The 23,178-nt window shown below is 35.1% G+C and overlaps 1 protein-coding gene across 17 annotated transcripts in view; it reads right to left on the minus strand.

The window, feature by feature from the left end:
* CCDC91 (coiled-coil domain containing 91) overlaps positions 1 to 23,178 on the minus strand; it is a 176,751-nt gene that overhangs the window by 102,578 nt on the left and 50,995 nt on the right. For all 17 annotated transcript variants that reach the window (XR_010885611.1, XR_010885614.1, XR_010885615.1 and 14 more), the window contains one exon: positions 1,388 to 1,465. Coding sequence is in view for 13 of the 17 variants with exons in the window: in XM_067304538.1 (XP_067160639.1) it covers positions 1,388 to 1,465 (78 nt within the window). In the remaining 4 variants the exon portion in view is untranslated. The remainder of the gene's footprint in view (positions 1 to 1,387; positions 1,466 to 23,178) is intronic.

A 23,178-nucleotide genomic window follows, 5' to 3' on the forward strand; every position in this document is an offset into this window, starting at 1 on the left:
TGTTTAGCTTGGAGAAGAGAAGGCTGAGAGGAGATCTTATCAATGTGTACAAGTATCTGAAGGGAGGGTGTCGAGAGGATGGGGCCAGACTCTTTTCAGTGGTGCCGAGCGACAGGACGCGAGGCAATGGGCACAAACTGAAACACAGACGCTTCCATCTTAACATGAGGAAAAACTTTTTCACTGTGAGGGTGACAGAGCACTGGAACAGGTTGCCCCGAGAGGTGGTGGAGTCTCCTTCTCTGGAGATATTCAAAATGCGCCTGGATGCAATCCTGTGCGATGTGCTCTAGGTGACCCTGCTTGAGCAGGGGGGTTGGACTAGATGATCTCCAGAGGTCCCTTCCAATCTCAGTGATTCTGTGATTCTGTGATTCTGTGATCTGGCATTAGATTCACTCATGTTGGAACTCTGCTTAAGAAGGCACTGGAAAATGATAGCAGAGTGATATCAGAGGGATGTCATGATTGCAACAGAACCTAACTTGGGCCATGAACAAGCACTTGATTGGAATAATCTGTATTGTTTTATTAAAACTCAAGAATACAGAACAGGGCTGTGTACACTGTAAGAGAGGTTTGCCCTCCTATCCCTTTTAAATGATTCAGTAGACTTGTTTAGGTGATCTACACTCCAGGTACTGTGGAGACTAATTAGTTAATACTTATAAGTCTACTGAAAATGAAAATCACTTCCATGTATAAATTATGAGTATTACTGTAACACAGTCTTTAACCCTGAAGAAGACATATTTCAGCACAACATTATGTATGGCTAAGCATAAGTGTATTAAGAGAGTCTATAACTTCCACTATTCTATGTTTCACTAAAATGGCTAATCAGATTTTCCTTCTTTCTTAAATTAAACAAATCCTATACAAAGGATCCTTACTCAGTTATCTGGCTACTAACTGAGTGTAACTGCTGTCATGTCTGCTGCATATAACAAAATAAATTCCTTAAGATAAGAGTCCTAAAAGTGTAGACTATTGTTTTTATAAAAAAAACAAAAACAAAAAAAACAAAAAAAAACACATTTGACTTGTTTACTTGAAAATAAGTTAATTCTTAACCTGTGTTCCATAATGAAATATTAACCATGAATACAAAATTTTAAACAGAAGCCATTTGATCAGTTTTCCTCAAAAAAAGTATAGACTGAGACAATACGTCATGCAAAATTTCAGGCCAATCTATGTTAGAAGCAACTGAAAAGGTGGTCTTATAATGAAAAGAGGCTGACCAAACATAATGGGCAGTACTAAAGAAGACTACCTGTAGTGTATACTATACTATATATATATATATATATGTGTGTATACTATACTATACTATATATACTATTATACTAGTATTATTTGGATTTTATCTTGACAACTCATTTACCTTGAATTCTTCAACAATAATACTCAAGGCTTCATGTCCAGCTTTTCTCATGTCTTCTAACTCCTGCTTATGCTTTTCCTGCACAGAAATAAGGAAAGATTATTTACAACATAGGCATCCGACATAGCCATGTTAATTGAGCCAAGACCAACCATTTTCCTCATTTTTTTGTCTTTCCTGAAAAAATGCACACATCTTGTCTTTTGTATATTCTATATATATGCTCAGTTCAAGTTGTTTCTAAACTTATTTTTCAAGTGCAGACAGAAACATTCCAATATTTTTGCCTTTCTATAAAAATGCTTGCCTATGATTTGCAATCTGAGTCAGGAATTTGAACATCTCCTTAGATTCTCATCAGCATTTCACAATTAACAACAAGCAGCACTGCTTTTTTCAAACTACCAGTGAATAAGAGGCTGAAAAGTTTTCCCTCTTCCTTCATTCTCTGCTTCCATGATCTCTTCTTAAATCAGCTAGTATAGCAGGTGGTACGTGTTTTAAATGCCCCAGGAAAATTGGTGCAGAATTGCAAAAAGGCATTCATCACAAACCTTATCTTGCAGTGATCACAGGGCAACTCTATACACCACTTACACTACATATCTATGGCTTTTTGGATGGAATTTAATCTGGAATTTATTAATTAAGTTCTAAGTTTTCTAAGTTCTGCATGGTTTAAAAAAGCAAAACCTAATATAAAAGTATGCTCATTTATATTATGAATGGCTATACAACACTATTAAAAACAAATTCAGCTGTTTGTAACTCTATTAAATTAGATGAGAGATTTCTGCCCTGCCATTCAGTTCCTTTCTACTGAAAGGACCATCTTAGCAAAACATTTGAAATTATAGCTATTCATATTGCATATCTTTGGCTCAGACAGACTTGAATATAACTGGTTTTCAGGAAAGTGTGGAGCTCCACAAGAACAGCTGATACAAAGCAGAATTAAACATAGAAATATTTGTAAATGTAAACAAACAAACTACTACTTCAGATAACAATGCACGCCATCTGGGTACATCAGCTGAGTCACACTGGTGAGGGACAGATATCACTGACAAACTAGCTAAATTAAGATGTTTTTTATTAAAAAGTGCTGTGAACTAGGCAGGTTTTTACAGTAAAAAACTACAGAATAGTATATAGGGGAAAAATATGATCCGGTGCTTAACTTCAGAACTTCACAAGTCGTTAAAAAATTCAGTTAACCATGAAAATTGAACATGGAAAAAATAAGAAAGCAGTCATTTCTATAGTAGCATATCCTTGATTCACACTTATGAAGAAAAGAATTACATAGAGGAAGGTAATTTTCATTATTTATTCTAGCAGAACTAAAAAAGAAAAAAGAAAACAGAAAAAAAGAAAAGAAAAGAAGAACAGAAAGCATTCCACATTGAAAAAAGCCTTTAAATCAGAGGGGTTGAAAAAAATAAGGCGTCAAAGATCTTTCAGATCTACTAGTGAGACATAGTGGATCCACTATGTTGACAGAGGAAATAACATTTCATCCCAATAAAAAAGCAGGGCACCCCTCACTAGCATTACCAGGCAAATCAAGATGCAAAGCAAAAAATGCTGTTTCTCTTCTGACAGTAAATTTCAAGTTTTACAGAATTTACGACTTTTACACAGTCACATGCCAAATGTGAACTGATAACATGAGATGAAGCATCAACACCAAGGTATAATTACCAACATGAAAACCCCATTTGTCAATGAAATGGATTGCTAGACCTGATCAACTCAGGGAATAAATATTTTAGGGTATTTATTTTAAACATTCCCTGAAAAGCAAAGGTTCTCATTAGTGAAGAACTACTGATAAGGCATAATCTGTTCAGCACTGATCAAGTCTAGCAATCTGTTTCTATGACACAGCTAGCAGACAGAATGAAAAAGCATTATTACAAGTACACAGAAGAAAAGTTTTAAGGTCACACTGTCATACTCCCTGCAAAGAAGGACTTCATCCAATCTTGTGAATTTTGAAATATTTATAAACATGCAAGTGGTACACTACATTGCCTGTAGCATGTGTCTATTTGCAAGATTCTTCAGCTAAGATAGCAGACCTTTAAGTTTACTTCTTTTAACTTGTAAAAGAGTGCAATTCAATGCCTCCTGAGGATGGCAGGCCTTTTCTTCCGAAAGTTTGTCAAATATTGTTTCATAATCGTATTGATATATCACTCAACAGAATGTGTGCTTGGTCCTTGTAATATTCAATAAAGAGAAGACCAAAAGAAACTTTAAGTAACATTTTGGAAGTGTATGCATTGATTTACTGTCTAATAATGAAGATACACCAAAGTTCCTGAGTTTCATGATTTCACTATAAACAAAAGGGAAATCTTCCAATAACAGCAGCACACTGATTTGATTAACAATGGTCATGACAATTCCTCACAAATCCTCAAAATAAACCCTGGTTTCTGTGGAAAATATGTATTTATGCGTTGACATAACTACTCTTAAAAATTGTACTCTGGTGTTAAGAAAGAAAAGGCAAGGTCTGAAAACTTTTGAATGGTGTAGACCTAAAATTAAGATGCAATATATAGATTCCATATTAGAGGGAATTATGTGTTTTCTCCCTCTTGTAGTGTCCTCCTGTATGGTTTTTATGACTTTGGAGGGTTTTTCAAGAATTTTGCTGTTCCCTTCCTGTATTTCACAAATGCTTTTAAGAAAGTAATCAAACGAGAGTTGAAAGGTTTGGAATTTCAGTAAAATGATCTTCAGAGGACTTTTACCTTGTATGCTTGTGCTCTCATGGACAGAATCTCACATCACAGCACTGACAGGTAATTAAACAGAAACTTGGAAGATGGAAGGTTGGGGGGGAGGGTGTTTGTTTGTTTTTTAATTTTGTGACCAAAATTCTAGATAACACTGAGAAGTCAGCATCTTACACTGACACAATACAAAAGTAACAGACAATAACTCATTATTCAGTGATTATCAGCGTTTCAGTCTTTCAGTTTTGTGACTCTTACATGAGCAAATATATATTGTCTTATACAAAAATAGTTTGCAAAGATGTTTTAATGTTAACAAATGCATATGTCTTCATGAATACACTAGATATAGCTTGAATGATAAAAAATGAGAATACAGGAACAAACTTTGAAAGCTTTCTTACAGCCTAAAGCAAAGAAGTGACTCTAGACTCTCATTTTCTCTTATTGGGACACTGGGAATCATAAACCACTTTAGAAGAACACTTATCAGAAAGCCCAGGGATGTAGCTGGGCAGGCAGGCATCTGAATCAGATGCGCTAGCAGAAGAGGCTACTGACCACTGGTCTTCCAGCTGCTTGTCACTGACTGCCAACTGCATTAACACTTCTTTCAGACCTCTGCACTGAATTACTTCCTAAATCACTTCAGTTTAAATGAACCATAGTTAGCATAAACAGTTTAAACAGCGGTCTTTGTTAACATCCGATGTTTCGACAGAAGTGTTAGGCATGTCTATGTGAATATTGGGAAGTGTAAGGGTGACATCTCTCAATAGGGTACTATGCAAGAACTGCAAGAAGAAAGATTTGAGAGATCTGTTGGGGGGAAAGGAGAAGAAGGACCTGCAACTTAATTTCTTTGTATTTACTCACCAACATGTATTTCTCCTTAAATTGATAGGTTTTCTGCTACATTTTCAAGAGGCAGAATGTCTTGAATTTTTGGGGACATGTGTGCATGCTACCCACAGACTCTGTACAGATTCCCTACTAACCTTCCATTTTGGCATACCAGCAAGTTTCACACATACCGCAACAGCAGTAAGTAAAACTGTCTATCAGAAGGGAAGAAAAGATACTCTGTCTCACTTTCTTCTCATCTAACTCAAAGCAACCCCATTTCTTTCCATTACAAAAAGCAGAGAAGATAATTACAGTTCTACTAGAATGCTTTATCCCTTTCAGAGAGTAAATAAGAAAGATTTGACACTCTGGCAGCCAGCGTGTTTGTTACTCAATACACTGCTGGTTTGGTCCACACACTATGGGTAGAGTCAAAGTATGCTGCACTATGGCAAAAGAGTGGCAGAAGAGGCCAGCAGTACTAGGAGACAATAAGATTTGTAATAGCAAAGTTTTAGAATACCACAAAACAGGAGGAAAGTGAATGAAGTAACAGAGACCTATTATACTGGACTGGTTTGTCAAAGAAGATGCTTAGAAAAATATTTTCTTGTGTCAGTGCTCCTGACCCATATTGTAACCAGCATCAAAAAGAAGCTTGATACTGCAACTTAGGGCCACCAGAGTCACCCAAAAAGGAGACAAATGGCTACATATCAAAGTATCTTTTGATAGTGATCAGACCACAACAGCAAACACCATAATAATTTCACAGTGCCAGCTCTATAGCAGGCAGAACTAACACCAAAAGCATTAACTAGCACCAACAAAACATTTAAGTAACTGAATAAATGAATTTATATCATGTCTATTCAATTTGTGGCATTTTCTCCACAGGTACATTTTTCCCAAGGATTTTTTAATTGCTCTTGTGATTAAAGAAGTTAAAATAAGAGACAGAATTTATTAGGATATCGATAATCATAAGCTGTGACATAAAAAAAAATAGAGCAATAATACATAAATGAAGCAAAAGCCAAAACCATACAACAGTACTAAGAAATCACGCTTATAGGGGGAAATAAAAAGATGGAAGAAATAAAATGAATTCAGAAAAAGTTCCTAAAATTTTGCCCACTCTCATTAATAATGAATTATTATTTACAATAAGAAAATTTGTGTTTTGGGATCAACTGACATTTTGTGCTTATTCTGAAACTCTGTTTAAAAAAAGTCATTATCAGTTAGTAAAAACATATCAATAAAACATTAAATCAATACAGTGTACCCACGTGATAACTCTACACATGCTTCCGTAACACTTGTGAAGAGTTGTCTGTTAGTATATGTCATGTGCAAGGCAGTTATCTGAGTTGATGAAGACTTTGTCTATCTTCTGCAAGGCTGTGATAGCTCCAGAATTATCTGCAAGTCAGAGCCAGCATCTTAGGAAGTGATATTCTCTCTTCCCCCTAACTTCAGTACTACAGCAAAAAGGCAACAAAATGTAGTTGTCTACAGGCAACTAAATTAGAAGGCAAATTTCACATTCATCTTGCACACAGTTTTTTCTCTGTATAATTAAATCATTTTGACTCTTCATATGAGAATCAACTCCTCCATTACATCAAGATTTTCCTCTCTACAAGAAAGTTTTTTTTTTCCTTTTTCAGAAGCATTTTTTATAATAAAGTCAATAACAAATTACAGTTGGTATCATACTGGTTCTGTTAGTAAACTGGTAACTTCTCAACATATATACTTTCTCCTGCTCACCAAAGTATAAGGCAAAAATAATTCCACTGAATACAGTAGAATTAAATCACTGCAAAACTGATTTAAATATGATCAGAATCAGTCCATAATGGCTAGTTAATAGACATGCTAGAGTGTGGTATTGTACATGAGATGCAGATCGGTCACTATTTCAGTTCATCACAAATAATGTTCATTCTATCTTAAGAGCTAAGACACAGGACTGTCTTCAGATCAATAGTAAAGCATGGTTCACTTTGACCATATTGCCAACATCCTAGCAAAAGATAGGACTGACAACCTAAGGATATAAGGAGAAATATTTTTTTTATAGGAAGAAAAGGAAGACTATTTCAGATTTCTCTTCATTATCAACAGAAATGCAGCAAGCACAACCTTAAGTTCACCACAGGAACCAAGGAGATGCTGTCATTTATTTTATACAGGTAACTATCATTGCTACCTGAAGTATACAACAATAACCAACCTTGAAGTGAATAATGAAGTGAGGTAGTGGACAGACTTCCATGAGCAACTTCCTAACAGAGTGGTGAGGACATTTCCTGCTGAGTTAGAACTCTGTTGGAGCTGAGTGAGAATGGACCAGTCTGCTGGGAAAGATTATGACTGATTAAATGTGAAAAAGTATGGAAATGAAATAGTATGGCAGAGACTGTACATGCTCAAAACTAAAAAAAATGGTTATAGTTCCCACAGCAGATGTAACTCAACTCTTCAAGCATGTGCAGTTCATTATGTGGATCTTTATTTTGTTACATTTAAGATATTAATATTTTGTGAAAAATAACTACAGATTTAATCTGCTCCTTTATTCTACAGGATGTAAGCATAAAAACTCTCAGTTGAGGAGGAAATTAACCAAGAAAGACAAGAGAAAAGTTATCTCACATGCAGAATCTGTTGACTAATTTGTTAACTAATATTAAGTAATTTTAGTATTAATTTGCTAGCAAAGCAGATATGGTAAATGGAATAGTACATATGACTCGTGAAGCCTTCTTTGACTGACTCCAAATTCTTAAAATACAGTGCTTTTCCACAGAAAGCCCTAGAAAGGTCTTGCCTTAGTATTACAAAGCAAACAGCAGAATATTTCCACAGGACACATTGCCTATAGTTCATTACAGCGCATATGTTGTTTTCTAATACTTTTTTTTTCCTGGATATATCTTTTATTCCTAGTTTCAAACACACTAAACTTTCACAGTGCACAGTGATTAAAACCACCATTTATCTAAATATACCAAAAATGTAACTCAGCTGAAGATACCTTCTGTGCCAAAAATGGTAACATTTCCATCTGCAGCTCTGTTAACCTCACAGAAGTCATAAATGTACGTTTTAGTAATAAAAGTGATTGAAATAATGCATGTTGATTTTTCACAGAGTTGCTATATTCAGTGATGTTTATAAAACATTCCTAAAGCATAGCTTTATTCCTGTCCCATGATAACGCATGTTTAAAAGCCCAAGAAGTCTACAAAGAAACTTGACATTCAGTCCAATAGCTTCAAAAGCATCTAGGTAGGAAGTTCACTTAAGGGAAAATGGAAATCTTAAGATTTAAGTTTGGAAGATATAAAGTAACAAATCATGGCATCATTACATGAAAAGACTCGAAGATTAACATATCTTTAAAAACTTGTCCATGATGTGAAAGAATAAATTATTTTCTTCCTTGTTTTTGCATCATGAAAAATAAGTTGAAGTACAATACAAACATTGTTATTTCTACAAAATCAACAGTAAAAGAAGTTATATCTTTATATTTGAACATATATATCTGAACTTCTATTCATTTTCAGTATCTAAACTATTTTCTTATAGACTGCTTCATCTGAGGATCCGCAAAACAAGCTTCTTGTTCAAGTGAAAAAGGGGTTATGAAATAGAACTCTTCTCATTTAGATCATAGTGCCCAAGGCAGAATGAAAACTGCATCTGTAACTTATTCCAACATTTTGCTTTTACCCAAAGAACAGTTATCAAATTGTCAGCTTCTAGATTAAATTGTTGGTTATTTGTTAAATTTATCTGGCAAACCATAAATAATCTGAGCGTGCAGGGGAAAAAAAAAATACATGATCTAAATAGATACATAAGTTTCAAGTTCTGCCAGAGAGAACAAAAAGCAAATCAAAAGAAAGCAGAAGAACTAACATCTTTTACCATCTTTTAAAAGACAAGAACAATATCTCTTCAGCTTTGAAAGGGAAGAGTTTGTTGTGTAACTTCAGAAGAGTCCTATCTGGAAGCATCTCCCACAGTCCAGAAAAAGATACCCAAGTCACAGATGCACAGATTTTATAATACACCCTTCTCTTTAGTGTTTCTTATTTTACAGAACTCCTCATGCACTTCCACATTTTGAATGACCATATTTTGCTTACTGCAAAATCTCATTATATTACGAACCTAGAAATGTTGGATAATAGGAGTTCCTATTCTAACAGGACAGTTGTATTCAAAATACCAAAAATGTTATACCTCCATACAACTGTGATTTCAGTTTACAGTAACTGATATTCTGATTAGTATATTTTAAATACTGTATTAATCAGATTTTTGGTACAGGCATTCCTGACCCTGCCCTTAATTGCTAATGTCTTTTTGCTAGCAGCTACCTAGACCAGTTTTGAGTAAAACATTCCATATAAATCAGCCCTGGGAGTATCCTCTGAATTTGAGTTATCACCTTAGTGACTGGGATTAGACTATTTATTTTTCTCTGTTTATGATCAAATTATTAAATCAGAAAATCACACAATCATTCAGATTGGAAGGCACCTTAGGAGGTCACCCAGAATTTGAACCTCCTACTGAAAGCAGTATCTGCACTGAATTCAGATCAGATTGCTTGAGGCTCTGTCCAGCCAGAGCTTGAAGATCTCCAAGGATGGAGATTCCACACCTCTCTGCCCAAAACATCCCAATACTTAATTATCTTCATCACAAAATTTTTTTTTCCTTTCATCAAGTTGGAACTTCCCATGTTTCAATTTATGACCATTACCACTTGTTCTCCTGCTATGCACATCAGTAGAGCCTGGCGTCATCTTTTCTGGCAATCTTGTAAGTATTGGACAGCTTCCATTAGGTTCCCCCTAAGCCGTCTCTTCCCCAGACTGAAGTCAACGTATACAACATACACTGCATTTTCCTTATCCACAGTCTAGTCTTCTCCTCACAGAAGGGAATCAGGTTGGTCAGAAATGATTTACCTTTCAGTAAATCCATGCTGGCTATTTCCAGTCACCTTCTTCATGTGCCCAGAAAAAGCTTCCAAGAGGACTGGCTCCATGATTTTTCCAAGGACCAAAAGATTGGCCAGTCTGTATATCCCCAGATCATCCTTGCCTTTCTCCAGTCATCAGGGACTTTCCTTAGTCTCCGAGATGGCATCTCATAGTAACAGCAGACAGCACTCTCAGCATCTGACTAAACTGAAGTCTAGTCTCCTGAAGTCTGTAGTCTATACTCTGCTGCAAGACTTCCTCACTCATTTCAGGGACTTGGACTCCAATATTTCATGGCTGCCACAGCAAAGGTTGCCACTGATTATCACATCCCCCAAAAAGTTATTATAAGATTTGTCCACCTCCTCACCCCAGCTGGGTTGTCTGCAACAAACTCCCACCATGATGTCACTCTTATTGGCCTTTTCTCTCATCCTGACCCACAAGTTCACTACCATCCTGCTGCCTATTCCATAGAAGAGCTTCATATATCTGAGCTGCTCCTTCACCCCACCACTTCCTCCTCCATGTCAGTCCTTTCTAAAGAACTAGTACCTATCCATACCAAAACTCCAACAACAAAGTATCCCAACATGTCTCCGTTATTCAAATGATGTCACAGCTCTGCATCTGCACATGGAGGTCTAGCTCCAGCTCCTCCTGCTTGTTTCCCAGGTTGCATGCATTCACATATGCACATTTGAGAAGGGTCTCTAAAAAATGATTATATTTTTGTGTTGCTTGATGAGTAGGAGTCTGGTTTTTGGTTATTCGTTTTTATTGGCTCTGAGGTGGCTGAAGTGACATTTCTTAAAAGTAAGAGGATGTTAAACTCAGATCTGAGGGAAGGAAGGTATTCTTGCTTCCTCCCCTTGCAAGCAACACATAAAATGGTCAAAAAGATAGTAGTATTTAGTTCCTAAGTCTGCATTTAAGGACTTGATTTGATTAGCAAAGATGATGACAATCTATAGCTCCCTGTCACCCATAAAGCTCCAGTTGTACAACACCTGTATTAAAAAAAAAAAAAAAAAAAAAAAAAAAAAAAAAAAAAAAGCTCATACTCAGAGCCTAGATATAGGCTTAGGCATCTAAAGAGCACTCCCCTGTGAAAACATGCATTTATTTTTAACCTGTGAGGAAATGAAAACAGACACAAGCCAAACAAAAAAGGGATTTATCTATTCACTTCACATGAAATATTGATGTCACTGAAGTAAAAGCAGAACTACTTATTTCAAAAGAGTGAAGACTTAGTTACCTGAGCTTTTCTCTGATTAAATTTCCTGAGAAAAAAATGAATCTCTACTAAGAGGGCTCATGTTTAGTCTATTTTCTTCTTCTCTAAGCAAACAAGTCTCTTAAATCATCAAAAATTATGCCAGCAAAATCTTTAGTTTCAATAAAATGTAAATGCAATCAACACTGACAATTTTTATTTAAACCAGAACATATCAGAAGTAATATATTATGAAAAACTCAGCAATGATGGACATTGCATTAATACTTATAGGTAACTAAAAACTATTATAATATTGGTTTTTAATTCTGTTTTTTTTAATTTTGTTGAAAACCGTTAAAAACATTTACACCTGCTAAATTTTTAAAAACTACAGATCACTAAACTATCTCTGCTTATCCAGCTTAAAAGCATGATCCTGTTGTAAAAACTGATGAAAAAAGCAAATGAATTCATAGGATAAATATTCAAAATGCTAACATCTTAGTGAAAACAAAAATATGCACAAACCTGTGTCTTTCAAAAGACATGCTAAGAGAAACAAAATTCAACATTTTGTGTCCAGTTCTGGGCTCCCCAATACAAGAGAGACATGGAACTACTGGAGTGAGTCCAGTGGAGAGCTACTAAAATGATTAAGGGACTGGAGCATCTCTCTTATGAGGAAAGGCTGAGAGAGCTGGGATTCTTCAGCCTGGAGAAGAGAAGGCTGAGGGGGGATCTTATCAACGTGTACAAGTATCTGAAGGGAGGGCGTAGAGAGGATGGAGCCAGACTCTTTTCAGTGGTGCCCAGCAAGAGGATGCAAGGCAACGGGCACAAACTGAAATACAGGAAGTTCCGTCTGAATATGAGGAAAAACTTCTTGACTGTGAGGGTGACAGAGCACTGGAACAGGTTACCCAGAGAGATTGTGAAGTCTCCTTCCTTGGAGATATTCAAAACCTGCCTGGATGCAATCCTGTGCAACATGCTCTAGGTGACCCTGCTTGAGCAGGGGGGTTGGACTTGGACAATCTCCAGAGGTCCCTTCCAACCTCAACCCTTCTGTGATTCTGCGATTTTTTTTTATTTTTATTTTTTAGTAAGGTGTATTTGACATGCTCCATTTACTTCTCTTTTACATATCGTCTCAAAAAGATAATGAAGAAAGATGGACATAAAACTAATGTCTTAATATACAATAACTTGAAAAAGTACCATGTCTTTACCCCCACCCCCTCATCAGCACTGCTGTACTAGTTTATTTACTAGGATTGCAATACTAGTTTATTCAGATCTGCCTTCACAAACTGTTTTTTTCCCCCCAAGTTACTGCTGTTAACTTCTGACTGACAAAGTCACTATGCTTTGGAGGTGACTGGAAATTGCTTTGCAGTTTTTCTGGTTAGTACTCAGACTTTAAAGAAGAAACTATGAGAAAGAGACTCCTTGAGGAACACCACCACTTCTTTTGAAATACAGATTAGTTTTTTTAAAAATGTAAGAGCAAACAGAATTACAACAACTGAAGGATAAAACCTGAAGTTGGAGACAATGTTAGAAAAAATACTTAAGTCAAGTTTGGCTTTCAATTGAAACTTTTATTTACTTCAGTTGAAGCTGTATGGGGATATCCAAAAAAGAACTTTCCCATTATAGAAAGTCTTTCACAAGTAAAGAACTGAAAGAAAACTGCCTAAAAACTTCTTCCCTCCCCTCCCCTCCCCCCTCAAACCCTGAGAAGAGAGATCAAGTGACATAAACAGAATTAACATGGATAAAATTTAATTTCTCATCTGTTCTCTCACACAGTCTCAGTCTTTTATTTTCCCATTGTCCCAGTTCAGAAAATGCACTTCCCTCCAAGACTTGCACACACATAACTGAGGTAATAACTGACTTTCCCATTCCTGTGTCTAACACTCACTTACTCTCCAGATCTTCTGTCACTTCGCCATTACATTGTTTCTACAATATACTTTCCCCTCTCATTCTCTCCTTTCCTCCCATAATGGTAAAACCATGGTTCTCATCTTTGAAATTCTTTCTTTGGACAACAGTAACTCTCCAAATCTCCCTTCTTTAATCTATTCAATATGCGGCAGCTAAAAAAAAAAAAAAAAAAAAAAAAAAAAAAAAAAAGCAGAAGAAAGGCCAGAAAACACTATTTTCCCCACAAAAATCAAGAGTAGGGTGAAACAGTGAGAGCAAGAATACACTCCTGTTGCTGAAAAAGCAAGAGGGAGAGGCAGGGGGATTCTAATTTGGATACAAATCTTACTTCCTCCAGCTCTACAAACTAAGACCATACATACGCCACCCTGCTCAAGGTCCCTCAGTTCCCTTCCAAGCCAGCTGGCAGGGATGCAGTAACAAGCTCACGCTTTCTTTGTTGTATAATACAAATCAAACTGTAATTAGATTTTAAAAGGCCATAGCATTAGGACTGAGTTTTGACGAAAAGCTTTAGCTGTTTTTTTAACTTCATTTGAAACTCATTGGTATTTTACACTACATCAGACCTCCCACAAATTGGCTAATCTGGATGAGAAAATCATAATTAAGACACGTTCTTCTCATTCTGAGCAGCTCCCCTCTTCAGGTTGGCATAAACATTGCTTAAAGTAAGGCTCTTGGCTAAAAGCCTTTTGAAAAAGAGAAGGCAAATCCTTCTGGAGTACGGCCTTCCTCAACTGGATGCATGAAGATTTATTAAGTAGATGTAAAGGTATTTAAAAGACTGGAAGCCACATTAGAAAACTGAAAAAGTGCAACAGATTAAAAATGCAAAATTTCAAAAATTGAATTAAAAATTATTTTTTTCCTTCAAAGTACTACTGAGTTTCCATTGTGCAATGGAAGACTAATCAGGTACCCTTATACTGTTATGTCAGTGATTAGAATCTGGAAAGATAATTTAATTGCTGGTTACAGAATAGCAATGCATTGAAAGTTTATGAAATACTGTCCTAGGAATTGCATCATACCTCAAAGAGCTCTATTACTATTTAATAAGCATTCAGCTCTTGAAAGAAATTGTGAAAGCAAAGTAAAAAGGGAGCAAATGCTACTAGACTGTCATCCATATGAGAATTTTGCATAGTATTTTCACTTATAAGATATTATTAGACTACTCCTATAGTCTTTGCTACAGGATAGCTACAGTATTCTTTTCCCCTGCACCTAAGATGTCCACTGTGCTTTTGGCAGAATCCCATAAATCCCTGAATAATTTTCCTCAGTTAATACAGTCATCATATTTTTAGTAAATGAGGACAGTATTAATCTTAAATCTTAATCTATCTTAAAAACAATAACATTGAATGCAGCAAAGTGGCTAAAATGAATGTTTATAAGCAGCAGGTCCAAGTCCTATTCATTGAAGCAACCTTCTACCATTCCAGCTGCATGCAGCTGCTTTATGGCTGGCCATCAGAGAATTCTGTTCAGGTAATCTCAGACAGCATACACACGATCATACTCCAAATGAAACCCAGACATTGTTTGCATTTTGTGACCAAAATTACAGTTGTCTCCATTTACAAGAGGGAAGAAGCAAATCTAATGCAAGTGACAGCAATATCCAAAACCTCTCAATAAATACTAAAAGACACAACACAACAATGCATGAAGGACAGCAAGTTCTCCCCTACAAGCAGTTAATTTCAACATAATCTGCTACAGAATTTCTTGAGTTTTCAACCTGAAGCATTTAACCCTGGTTACTGCTAAAAACAGGACAATAGTTCAAACAAAAATTGGAACTGCTACATAAGCATAAAAAACATGGTATCAGTTTGAGATCAAATTTTCCCCAGTGGAAACAAATATGTCATGTAATATTGTATTTAAAACAAAAATTACACAGTTGAGGCACTTCAATAATAACAGTAGCTTGTTAGTAGTTTTAAGCCGTAATTATTAAATAGTACAAAAGGATTCTTTTAACAAAATACCTTGCAAAGCAATGCCACATATACTAGCAACAATTAACGTTAAACACTGCCTGAAATCATGATTTAGTAAATGAAATGGAAAACGGATATTTGTCAGCGTTAATAAGGAGGCTCTTTGATCATAAATGTTACTTTTCTGGTTATAGTGGTTGAATGTAATGCTGGTTGGGAAGATTTCTCATTCTTTTTTGCATATGAGCTCAAATACAATATTTTTTTTTCCCTTTTATGCTGCTTTGAGTTACATAGCCTTATTTTAGCTTCTATATCTAGCAGATGAATAGAAATTTGCTTTGCAATGACAAAATCATCTCTTTGTATACATATCTTCAAACTTAGTCTATACCCTCAGTCTTCAGAAAACCAGGCACAGGAACCTGATTGTTCCCACTAGATAAAAATGAACTATAACATTAACTGTGGCCAGTAATATTGCACTTATTCTTAAGCGGGGGGGGGGACCCAAACTTACAATACATGAAGAAATTCCAAACTACTCTCACAGTCTTTTATTACAGTATCTTGGATTATTTTTTAAGTATTAATCAGGCTTGCATTTGTAGATTTATAAGTAAGATTTCATTATAATATTTCTGGCAATAAATGTTGATCATCCTATGTTGACCAACCTAAATAATTAGCCATTTGAGGATGCTTAAATTTGTAACTTAAATCCAAAACCAAAATACTTCCTGTCTAGCAATAGGTTTAAATAATACATTTATTTTTAAGGAATTGCATAGGACAAGGAAAGCTTGTTTTAAACAGCAGTTAATTTATCTCAGTATCCTTCAGGTTTAAAAGCAGATGTTCTAGTTTTGATTAGGGTAGTTTTCTTTTAAGAAGAACTCAGGCTGTCGATGAAACTTTACCCAAGAAAGCTTAAAAAAAAAAAAAAATTTCTCAAGATTTTGAGTACATGATTATTTTAAATGCCACATTCTGTTATGGAACTTGTAAGCCTATAATGGGGAAAAAATATACAAGTCTCAGCAGCAAAACTTTTTTTTTTTAAACAGTAACAATGAACTAAGTAATTAGTGTCTATATAGTTATATATAAGGAGAATCAAAAATTTTCAGCATGAGAACTTATAACAGGAAACTGATGATATAAATACATAACTGTATTTAAAGAGAAAAAATTAAATGCGGATCAGCAATCTAGTTATGTTGGAATATGATCAGGGCTGACTTTTACCTTACCTTATTTCCTCCAACTCCCAAATCTTATTTTGTCCTTTTAAGTTTCTCATAGTCAGTTGCTAGTTGTAAAACCTTGATGATATCAATTTGCTATATTTATGTTCTATTATGATCACTGCAATAACTAATACTTAAACGGTGTAACTGCTTTCCCAGTATCAGGAGCTTTGCAGAAATAATCTGTTATCCCTTGGTAGTAGGTGTTTACATCACTGTTTGTTGAAAGTAAGGTGCTACTCATTTTGCTTATGTATTAAAAGTTTCAGCAACTGCACACTCAAGTAAAGAGAAACTAAATTTTAAAGGCATAATTAATTAGGAATTTCCACAGTTGATACAGAATGTATGAATAATTTAACTTTCACATGCAATTCACCCTAGTTTTCCTTAATTAAACAAACTACAGTGTATGAATTTGTTAGACTGGAATACATTTACACAAATAAAATTGTTTAACACTTGACAAATAATACAATATTTCAACTGATCAATCTGTTCCAACACCAAGTTTGTACTAAATATATAAAAAAAATTAAATACAGCTTGAAGTAAATGAAATAGCGTTTATCCAATACTCTAATTGGACAATAAAATATCCACCAATGGAGTAAGGAGTAATGGAGTATACCCAAGTATATTGTGACCAGCGTTTATGAATGAACTACGATCAAAATGAGATAATTTAGCAATTAAAGGGAGATTGCCAAAATATCATCCTAATATGTTATTCATCTCATTTCTCCCAAATAAATAAACATGAAAAAACACCACTATTAAAAGTACTGACTAATTTTGACTAATATTGACTAAGATCTAATTTTTCAATAGTTAGCAATGACTAAGTACTCATTATAACTACATTAGCTGTGTCAGATGCTTGACATTGAATACAAACAGGAATCAAGTGGATCCAGAGATACGGAGTTGCTTTCTATTGGTACTGTTCCTCGCATTTTTGAGAAACTGCATGCCAAATAACAGCTAATAAACTTACGAGCATTCTCGTAACAGTTCAATCATGCAAGTTCTATTCTATGTGAGTCTTCTTAATTTTGAGTATACTTTGCACAGTTCTAACTCATTTTGTTTCTACAAAAGCTAGGTTCAATGAAAAATTTGATGAGATAAACTTGATGGGACTCACCTCCAATTTGTCAGTGGATTAAATATGCTTTGGGTGTTTCAAAAGGGTCTCAATTAAGACTTCCCATTTTAAAAAGAAAAAAAAGAAAAAGATGAATCATCTTGAACACAGTTACTATGAATGCACAAACAGAGATGTGCAGTTGCTCTGATGGACTTTTGACACCCTGAACTTAAACTAGTCAATTCATTGAAATAGATCTAGGATACACTGGCATAAAACAGGTAAGGGCAGTTAGAAAGTTGTCAGATTGGAATGATTTTTATGCTTACACACTTGAAAAATTAGAGTTGTCTAAGCACAATTTCTTGTTTAAAATCAGACAACAAAAGGAGGTACATAATTGTAAAAAAGAAAATTTTCTTCAAAAAGAAAATTAGCATGCTAAGTCTGATATCCACTCTTCTAATTAACCATTCTGAAACAAGGATATAAAATAATTCATAAAAAGGAAATTAAGTTTAAAGGAATAAAGAAGAAAACATGAGGCAGGAGAGCAGAAGCTTTTCCTAACAGAAATAAAGTTATTTTTTCCATACTGCACAGATATAATTTAGAGGAATGAAGGCATCAAAACTGGAAAAAAATATACAGGCCAAAAGATAAACAAGTCTGAAATGACTCATAAAAAAGAGACTTTAAGGGAAAATAAGTGTCAGAAGAAAGAGTACAAGGGTACATAAAAAAAAGAATTTTTTAAAAGGTGAAGAAATAAATGTGAGGTCTCTGGCACACACCTGAAACAGAGGTGGGCAAGGGATATTACCACATCCATAAATACCTTTAACTGTTCAGCAAAAAGATACAATGCCGTCTATGAAAGTGCCTTTTCTGAATTCTCCAATTTTCACAGTGTTCTGTAATTTTAAACCCTGCTGTGCCCTGTGAAGTCTCCTGGAATCTCATTTATAAATTTAGTTGCAGGTACAGTAGATAACTTTTTTTTAACACCTATTTTTCATTATTAGTATTCTGCGTCCTCTATGTCTGCACCTAAAACCAACCTAAATATTTTCTCAGAAGATGGTATTTAACAGGATGTAAGTCATATACTAGTTTTGTAAGAAAATATACATTTTTTAATACTCTAGCCACAAAAAGCACATACCTCCAAAACCTGTTTTCAGTCTCTTGCAGAACACCTTTTTCTGAATCATAAATGTACAGAGTGAAATATAAAGTTTTAGATGGAATATTTCTTTTTTATCACAATTATTCTGAGAACAGTAGTTTTCACACTAAGAAATGATATATAGGGAAACAAAGAGCTTACTATAAAGCACTATAGCAAAAATGTAACATTGACTTAACTGTCAAATGCCATCAGAGGTTTTCTTTGAGTCACTCTAACCTTTTTGCTGGTGTTCACTAATTAAACAATTAAAATAGCACAGCTTTCATTCAGGAGTTCTTTATCACTGGTGTTGTAGTCCTAAGCAGTATCACTCATAGCATCACACGAGAGTCTGAAGAGTCTGAAACAACAACTGTAAGTCTCCAGTTTCCATTAAGGAAAACCAACACAACAGCATTACCATTTTCAAATTTGAGACATTTATGAATAATCCTATGTGAATTAGATATTCAAATCCCATTTAAAATACTAGAGAAAATACATTAAAATTGCCCAGATTATTTCCAGTTTCAACGCATGGCAAAACTGAAATAGCTGTTAAACTAATTCAGCTCAGCTGGTGTGCAAGCACAGAAGTAGTTTTGCTTAGCCTACTTCAGTCATTCAGAGACAGAATAGGAAAAATGGCAAAATGGTATGTATTTTCCCTGTTTACATGACACACCAATCATCCCTAAATCTCCAGTGCTGGCTGAAGAGGAGGAACTGTGTTTCACAATCCAACTTCCTGGTAACAGGAAATTTCAACTGACCAGCTCTGTTATGGCTGGAATACACTCAGTATGGTTGAGTCCATATTTTCAACCCTCCTTCCCCAATCCAAACTGAAGGTAAGGTGAAATTACTTAAAATCTAATTGAAACAGAACAGGCTACAGCTATGCTTTTTTTTCCACTAAAAGCCTACTGAAACACGACAGTGTGTAAGAAAAGGAGAACAGTAACTTTTCCCTTAAACTTAGATAGAGATAATTGGGGGAAAAAAAATCTCAGAAAAGCATAAATAATTTCTTCCCTTTAAGTACCAAGACCACAAATTTGTTGCAACGAACATATCAAGGTATATTCACCTTGCAGCCAGAAGTAAATCCATCAGTCACCAGTAATTTGGAAATACCCTTTCCCAGTTTCTCTGAAATGGAGATAAACTTTGCAGACAGAATAATATGAAATTAAAGTTGAACTATAGTTTGAAGGAAAAACATGATTCCTCATGCTGTAAATCATTTTAAGTTCTAAATAAAGGCACTAGACAAATTTTTGGATGCTAAGGTCCATCACTATAGCATTGCTTTCAAGAGCTATCCTTCCAAATAGAGAAATTGCTGTCTTCATCAAAGCAGGATAAAGACTAAATACTAAAGTAACAAGACACAGGGAATACTTCCTTGAGAGAAACGTCTTCAGGACAGAATACAAAATTTAATGGTCATATGACCAGCTAGCACTATAGGAAGCATGGCCAATTCACCCTGCCACTTTGACTGTCAGTGCTTCCAAGAGCTTGTTCTCCTAGGTATCCAACTGCAGGATTGCTTCTTGAAATTACTTTAGGAAATGAATGTTCCTGCAAGGCAAGCATTGCTTATGTACATTAAAAGCACAATACTAGGATCTTCTAGAATAGGTAGCTTTCTCTCTTGGATCAATTGTGTTCATTCCAAATATGCCAACTTTGACACCTTCCTATTGTCAGCATGAACAGGTCCTGTTCATAGACCTGCATAGAGATGTGCATTTCAGATTTCTCTCATCTGCCCTTGGGTTTCAGCCATTGTGAGCCCTTACAATATGGCCAGCTGATGGATCACATGCAGTAGGTCTAGAAAATGGAAATGGACAGGCTCCCATATCAACAATAAAACAGAGGCTGAGGAGGTTAGAGAGGACAAGCAGCCCAGTTCCTTCTTTTCTCAGATGCTGGGAAGGACCAACATTAGAGGTAGAATTATACTCCCCAGTAACCTTCCCAACAGACTCATGTTGTCAACACCGGAAGAGGAGGAAAGAAGGAAGGTGGAGGCAGAGGGGAGGCAGAGAATGGCTGAGTATATGTATCATGTAAGTGAGATTAGAAATGAGTGGGGAAATAGGAGAAGGACTAAAAACAGAGAAAGAAGGGGCAAAGTCCATTAGTGCAGGGGATAAGGAAGGAGGAGGAGCCTTAGGAAAGGAGCAGACCAGAAACGTTACCCATATCTCAGTCACGAGAGCACGGTCATCTTTGCCCTATGCACACCAGCCATCCAAAGTCCAGATCAGTGCCACGTGGCATCATCACTATAGGATGAAGTCTCCTTAGAAGTCCCAGTCCTTGGACAAAATCACTTTGAGAGTAGTGAGAAGGGGTGATAATTATGATTAACTTTCCTTTTCTCAATCCTTACTAGTCTTCTATTCACTCTTAACTGCTGTCCTCCCTTCTTTGGAATACAACTGACATTCGGCCATCAAGATCACAGCTCTCCAAAGATTCTATATCCTTCTCAGCCACCCACATTCCCACTTTTTTCTGGAACCTCTTCTGTCATCATTACCAAACTCAATCTTGCCATCATCAACAGCAAGGACAAAATGAATTATCTTGTCTCCTGTTCTTGGAATGGCAAAAGTCTGATGCCAGCTCTGCTCCAAGATATTCTCTTTTCACCATATGAAGTTTAGCATGCAAACACTAGGGCTAGTATTTACTTATTCAGTCATTTATTTAAATAATATTGAGATTCCTAAGATATTGTTTGAATCTAAAATTGAAAGTTTTAAGATACAATGTGAAATATCATGAGGCTCAATACAACCCTGAAAGCAATTAACTACCTAAAGCAGAGGGGAAAGAGGGCTACAACAGTTAGGACAAGTGATTTTAAAACTGAAAGAAAGAGGAAAAAACAAAAGGATCCATAAACATAATATCATGCAACATGACCATAAACACATTACCTAACATTCTTTATTCAAAAACTGATGATAATGAAAAGGAGCTTTAAAATAATTAGAAAAATATAAACAACTTAATTAGCCTCTGTAATATTTTTAGATAAAAAGTATTTTGACAAATGATTGATCTCACAGTTGCCATCTACAAAAAGCTACTACTGAAAAAAATAAATAAATCAATTATTTAAGTCCTCCTAAGCACAAAACAGCACAAAAGCTGTTTTAAATGGGGGGCAGTGAGAATGAGACAATGGTAATCCATAACTTTTTGATTTTCAAATGGGGGAATAAGAACCCTTTACAAAAAAAAAAAAATTATATTAAATTTCTATCGGTTTTATTGTTAAAATTGCATATAACATAGCTCCGTGGTTTTCAAGAGGCTGTATAAAATTCTTGCAAATCTGACTATGCCATTTTGATTAATTGTCAAGTAACAGAGGATAGATGGTTAAAGGTCAGTGCTGTACCCTTAAAGCTTGGACCATTAAGGAGGATAAAAATTAATGTGTGACTAATTAAAATACATGTGGAAAAAAATTTAAGCATTACCAACATGCAGCTCTAGATTTCTTGCAATAGTTTATTCAGCCTTAACATGGTTTTTACCATACTAAAGTTTATTTAGCATTACTTAATTATTTATTTTTATGATTCAGAATAAGAAAGTTGACAAAAAACTCTGATTTACAATAACTTTTGTTTTAGCAATAGACACACCTGCATTAGAGATTCTTCTAATACATAATCTGCTTCCTCCACATTTTGTTTCACATATAAAATATTTCTGTATCTTGTGGTGATAACAGCTTCCTAAAAAGTGGGTCAGGCAACCATTCTGCAAGGTGATAAAGAAACTACAATGCAGTCTCTCACTGAGTAATTCCTCATATTCCAGTTACTTTTCTGGATTCAGATAGAACATACAGAATTAACAGAATCTTAGATAAAAGAAGAAACTTAAAAATTTCCTTAAATGTGTCTCCGTATATGGGAGATGTTCCTCTACAGCCTAATGTTAAAAAAGCTGTATTGATATAAACTCAAAACAAACTGTTTAGAATCCAGTTTAAACTGGTGGGTACAAAACAGTTTGTTCTCCTGAATATAATGGAAAACAATAAGCTGGCAGACGATGAGTGGTTCCTCTATGAGTACAAGCAAATTTATGTGTATTATGTGTAATTTTTGAGATACACATGAAGCACTCACCAAAATTATGAGTACATCAAAAATCAGTGTTTGTACAATTCTACTTAAAGGCAAAATTGTATGATCAATCTAACATTACAGAAAATTCTCATTCTTATATTCCATACTAAGAATGTTTTAAGGTTTTGAAGCATCATCTCCAAAACCAAGAGGCACAATCAAGTATGCATTCTATATGAATGCATGTGATATATGTACGCAATATATAAAGAAAACAAAATTAACAGGCAATAGTAATCAGAATAAAAATAGAAACTCAAAAAACAGTCCTCAGAACCACGAGGGATGAAACTGTATCCCAAAATCTCAAGTTTACCCTTTCCTACCTTTACTTAAGTACACTTAATAAAGTTCTTTTCTTCATAATTTGAAA

The sequence above is a fragment of the Apteryx mantelli genome, chromosome 1, assembly GCF_036417845.1.
Source record: "Apteryx mantelli isolate bAptMan1 chromosome 1, bAptMan1.hap1, whole genome shotgun sequence".
NCBI classification, from domain to species: Eukaryota; Metazoa; Chordata; class Aves; order Apterygiformes; family Apterygidae; genus Apteryx; species Apteryx mantelli.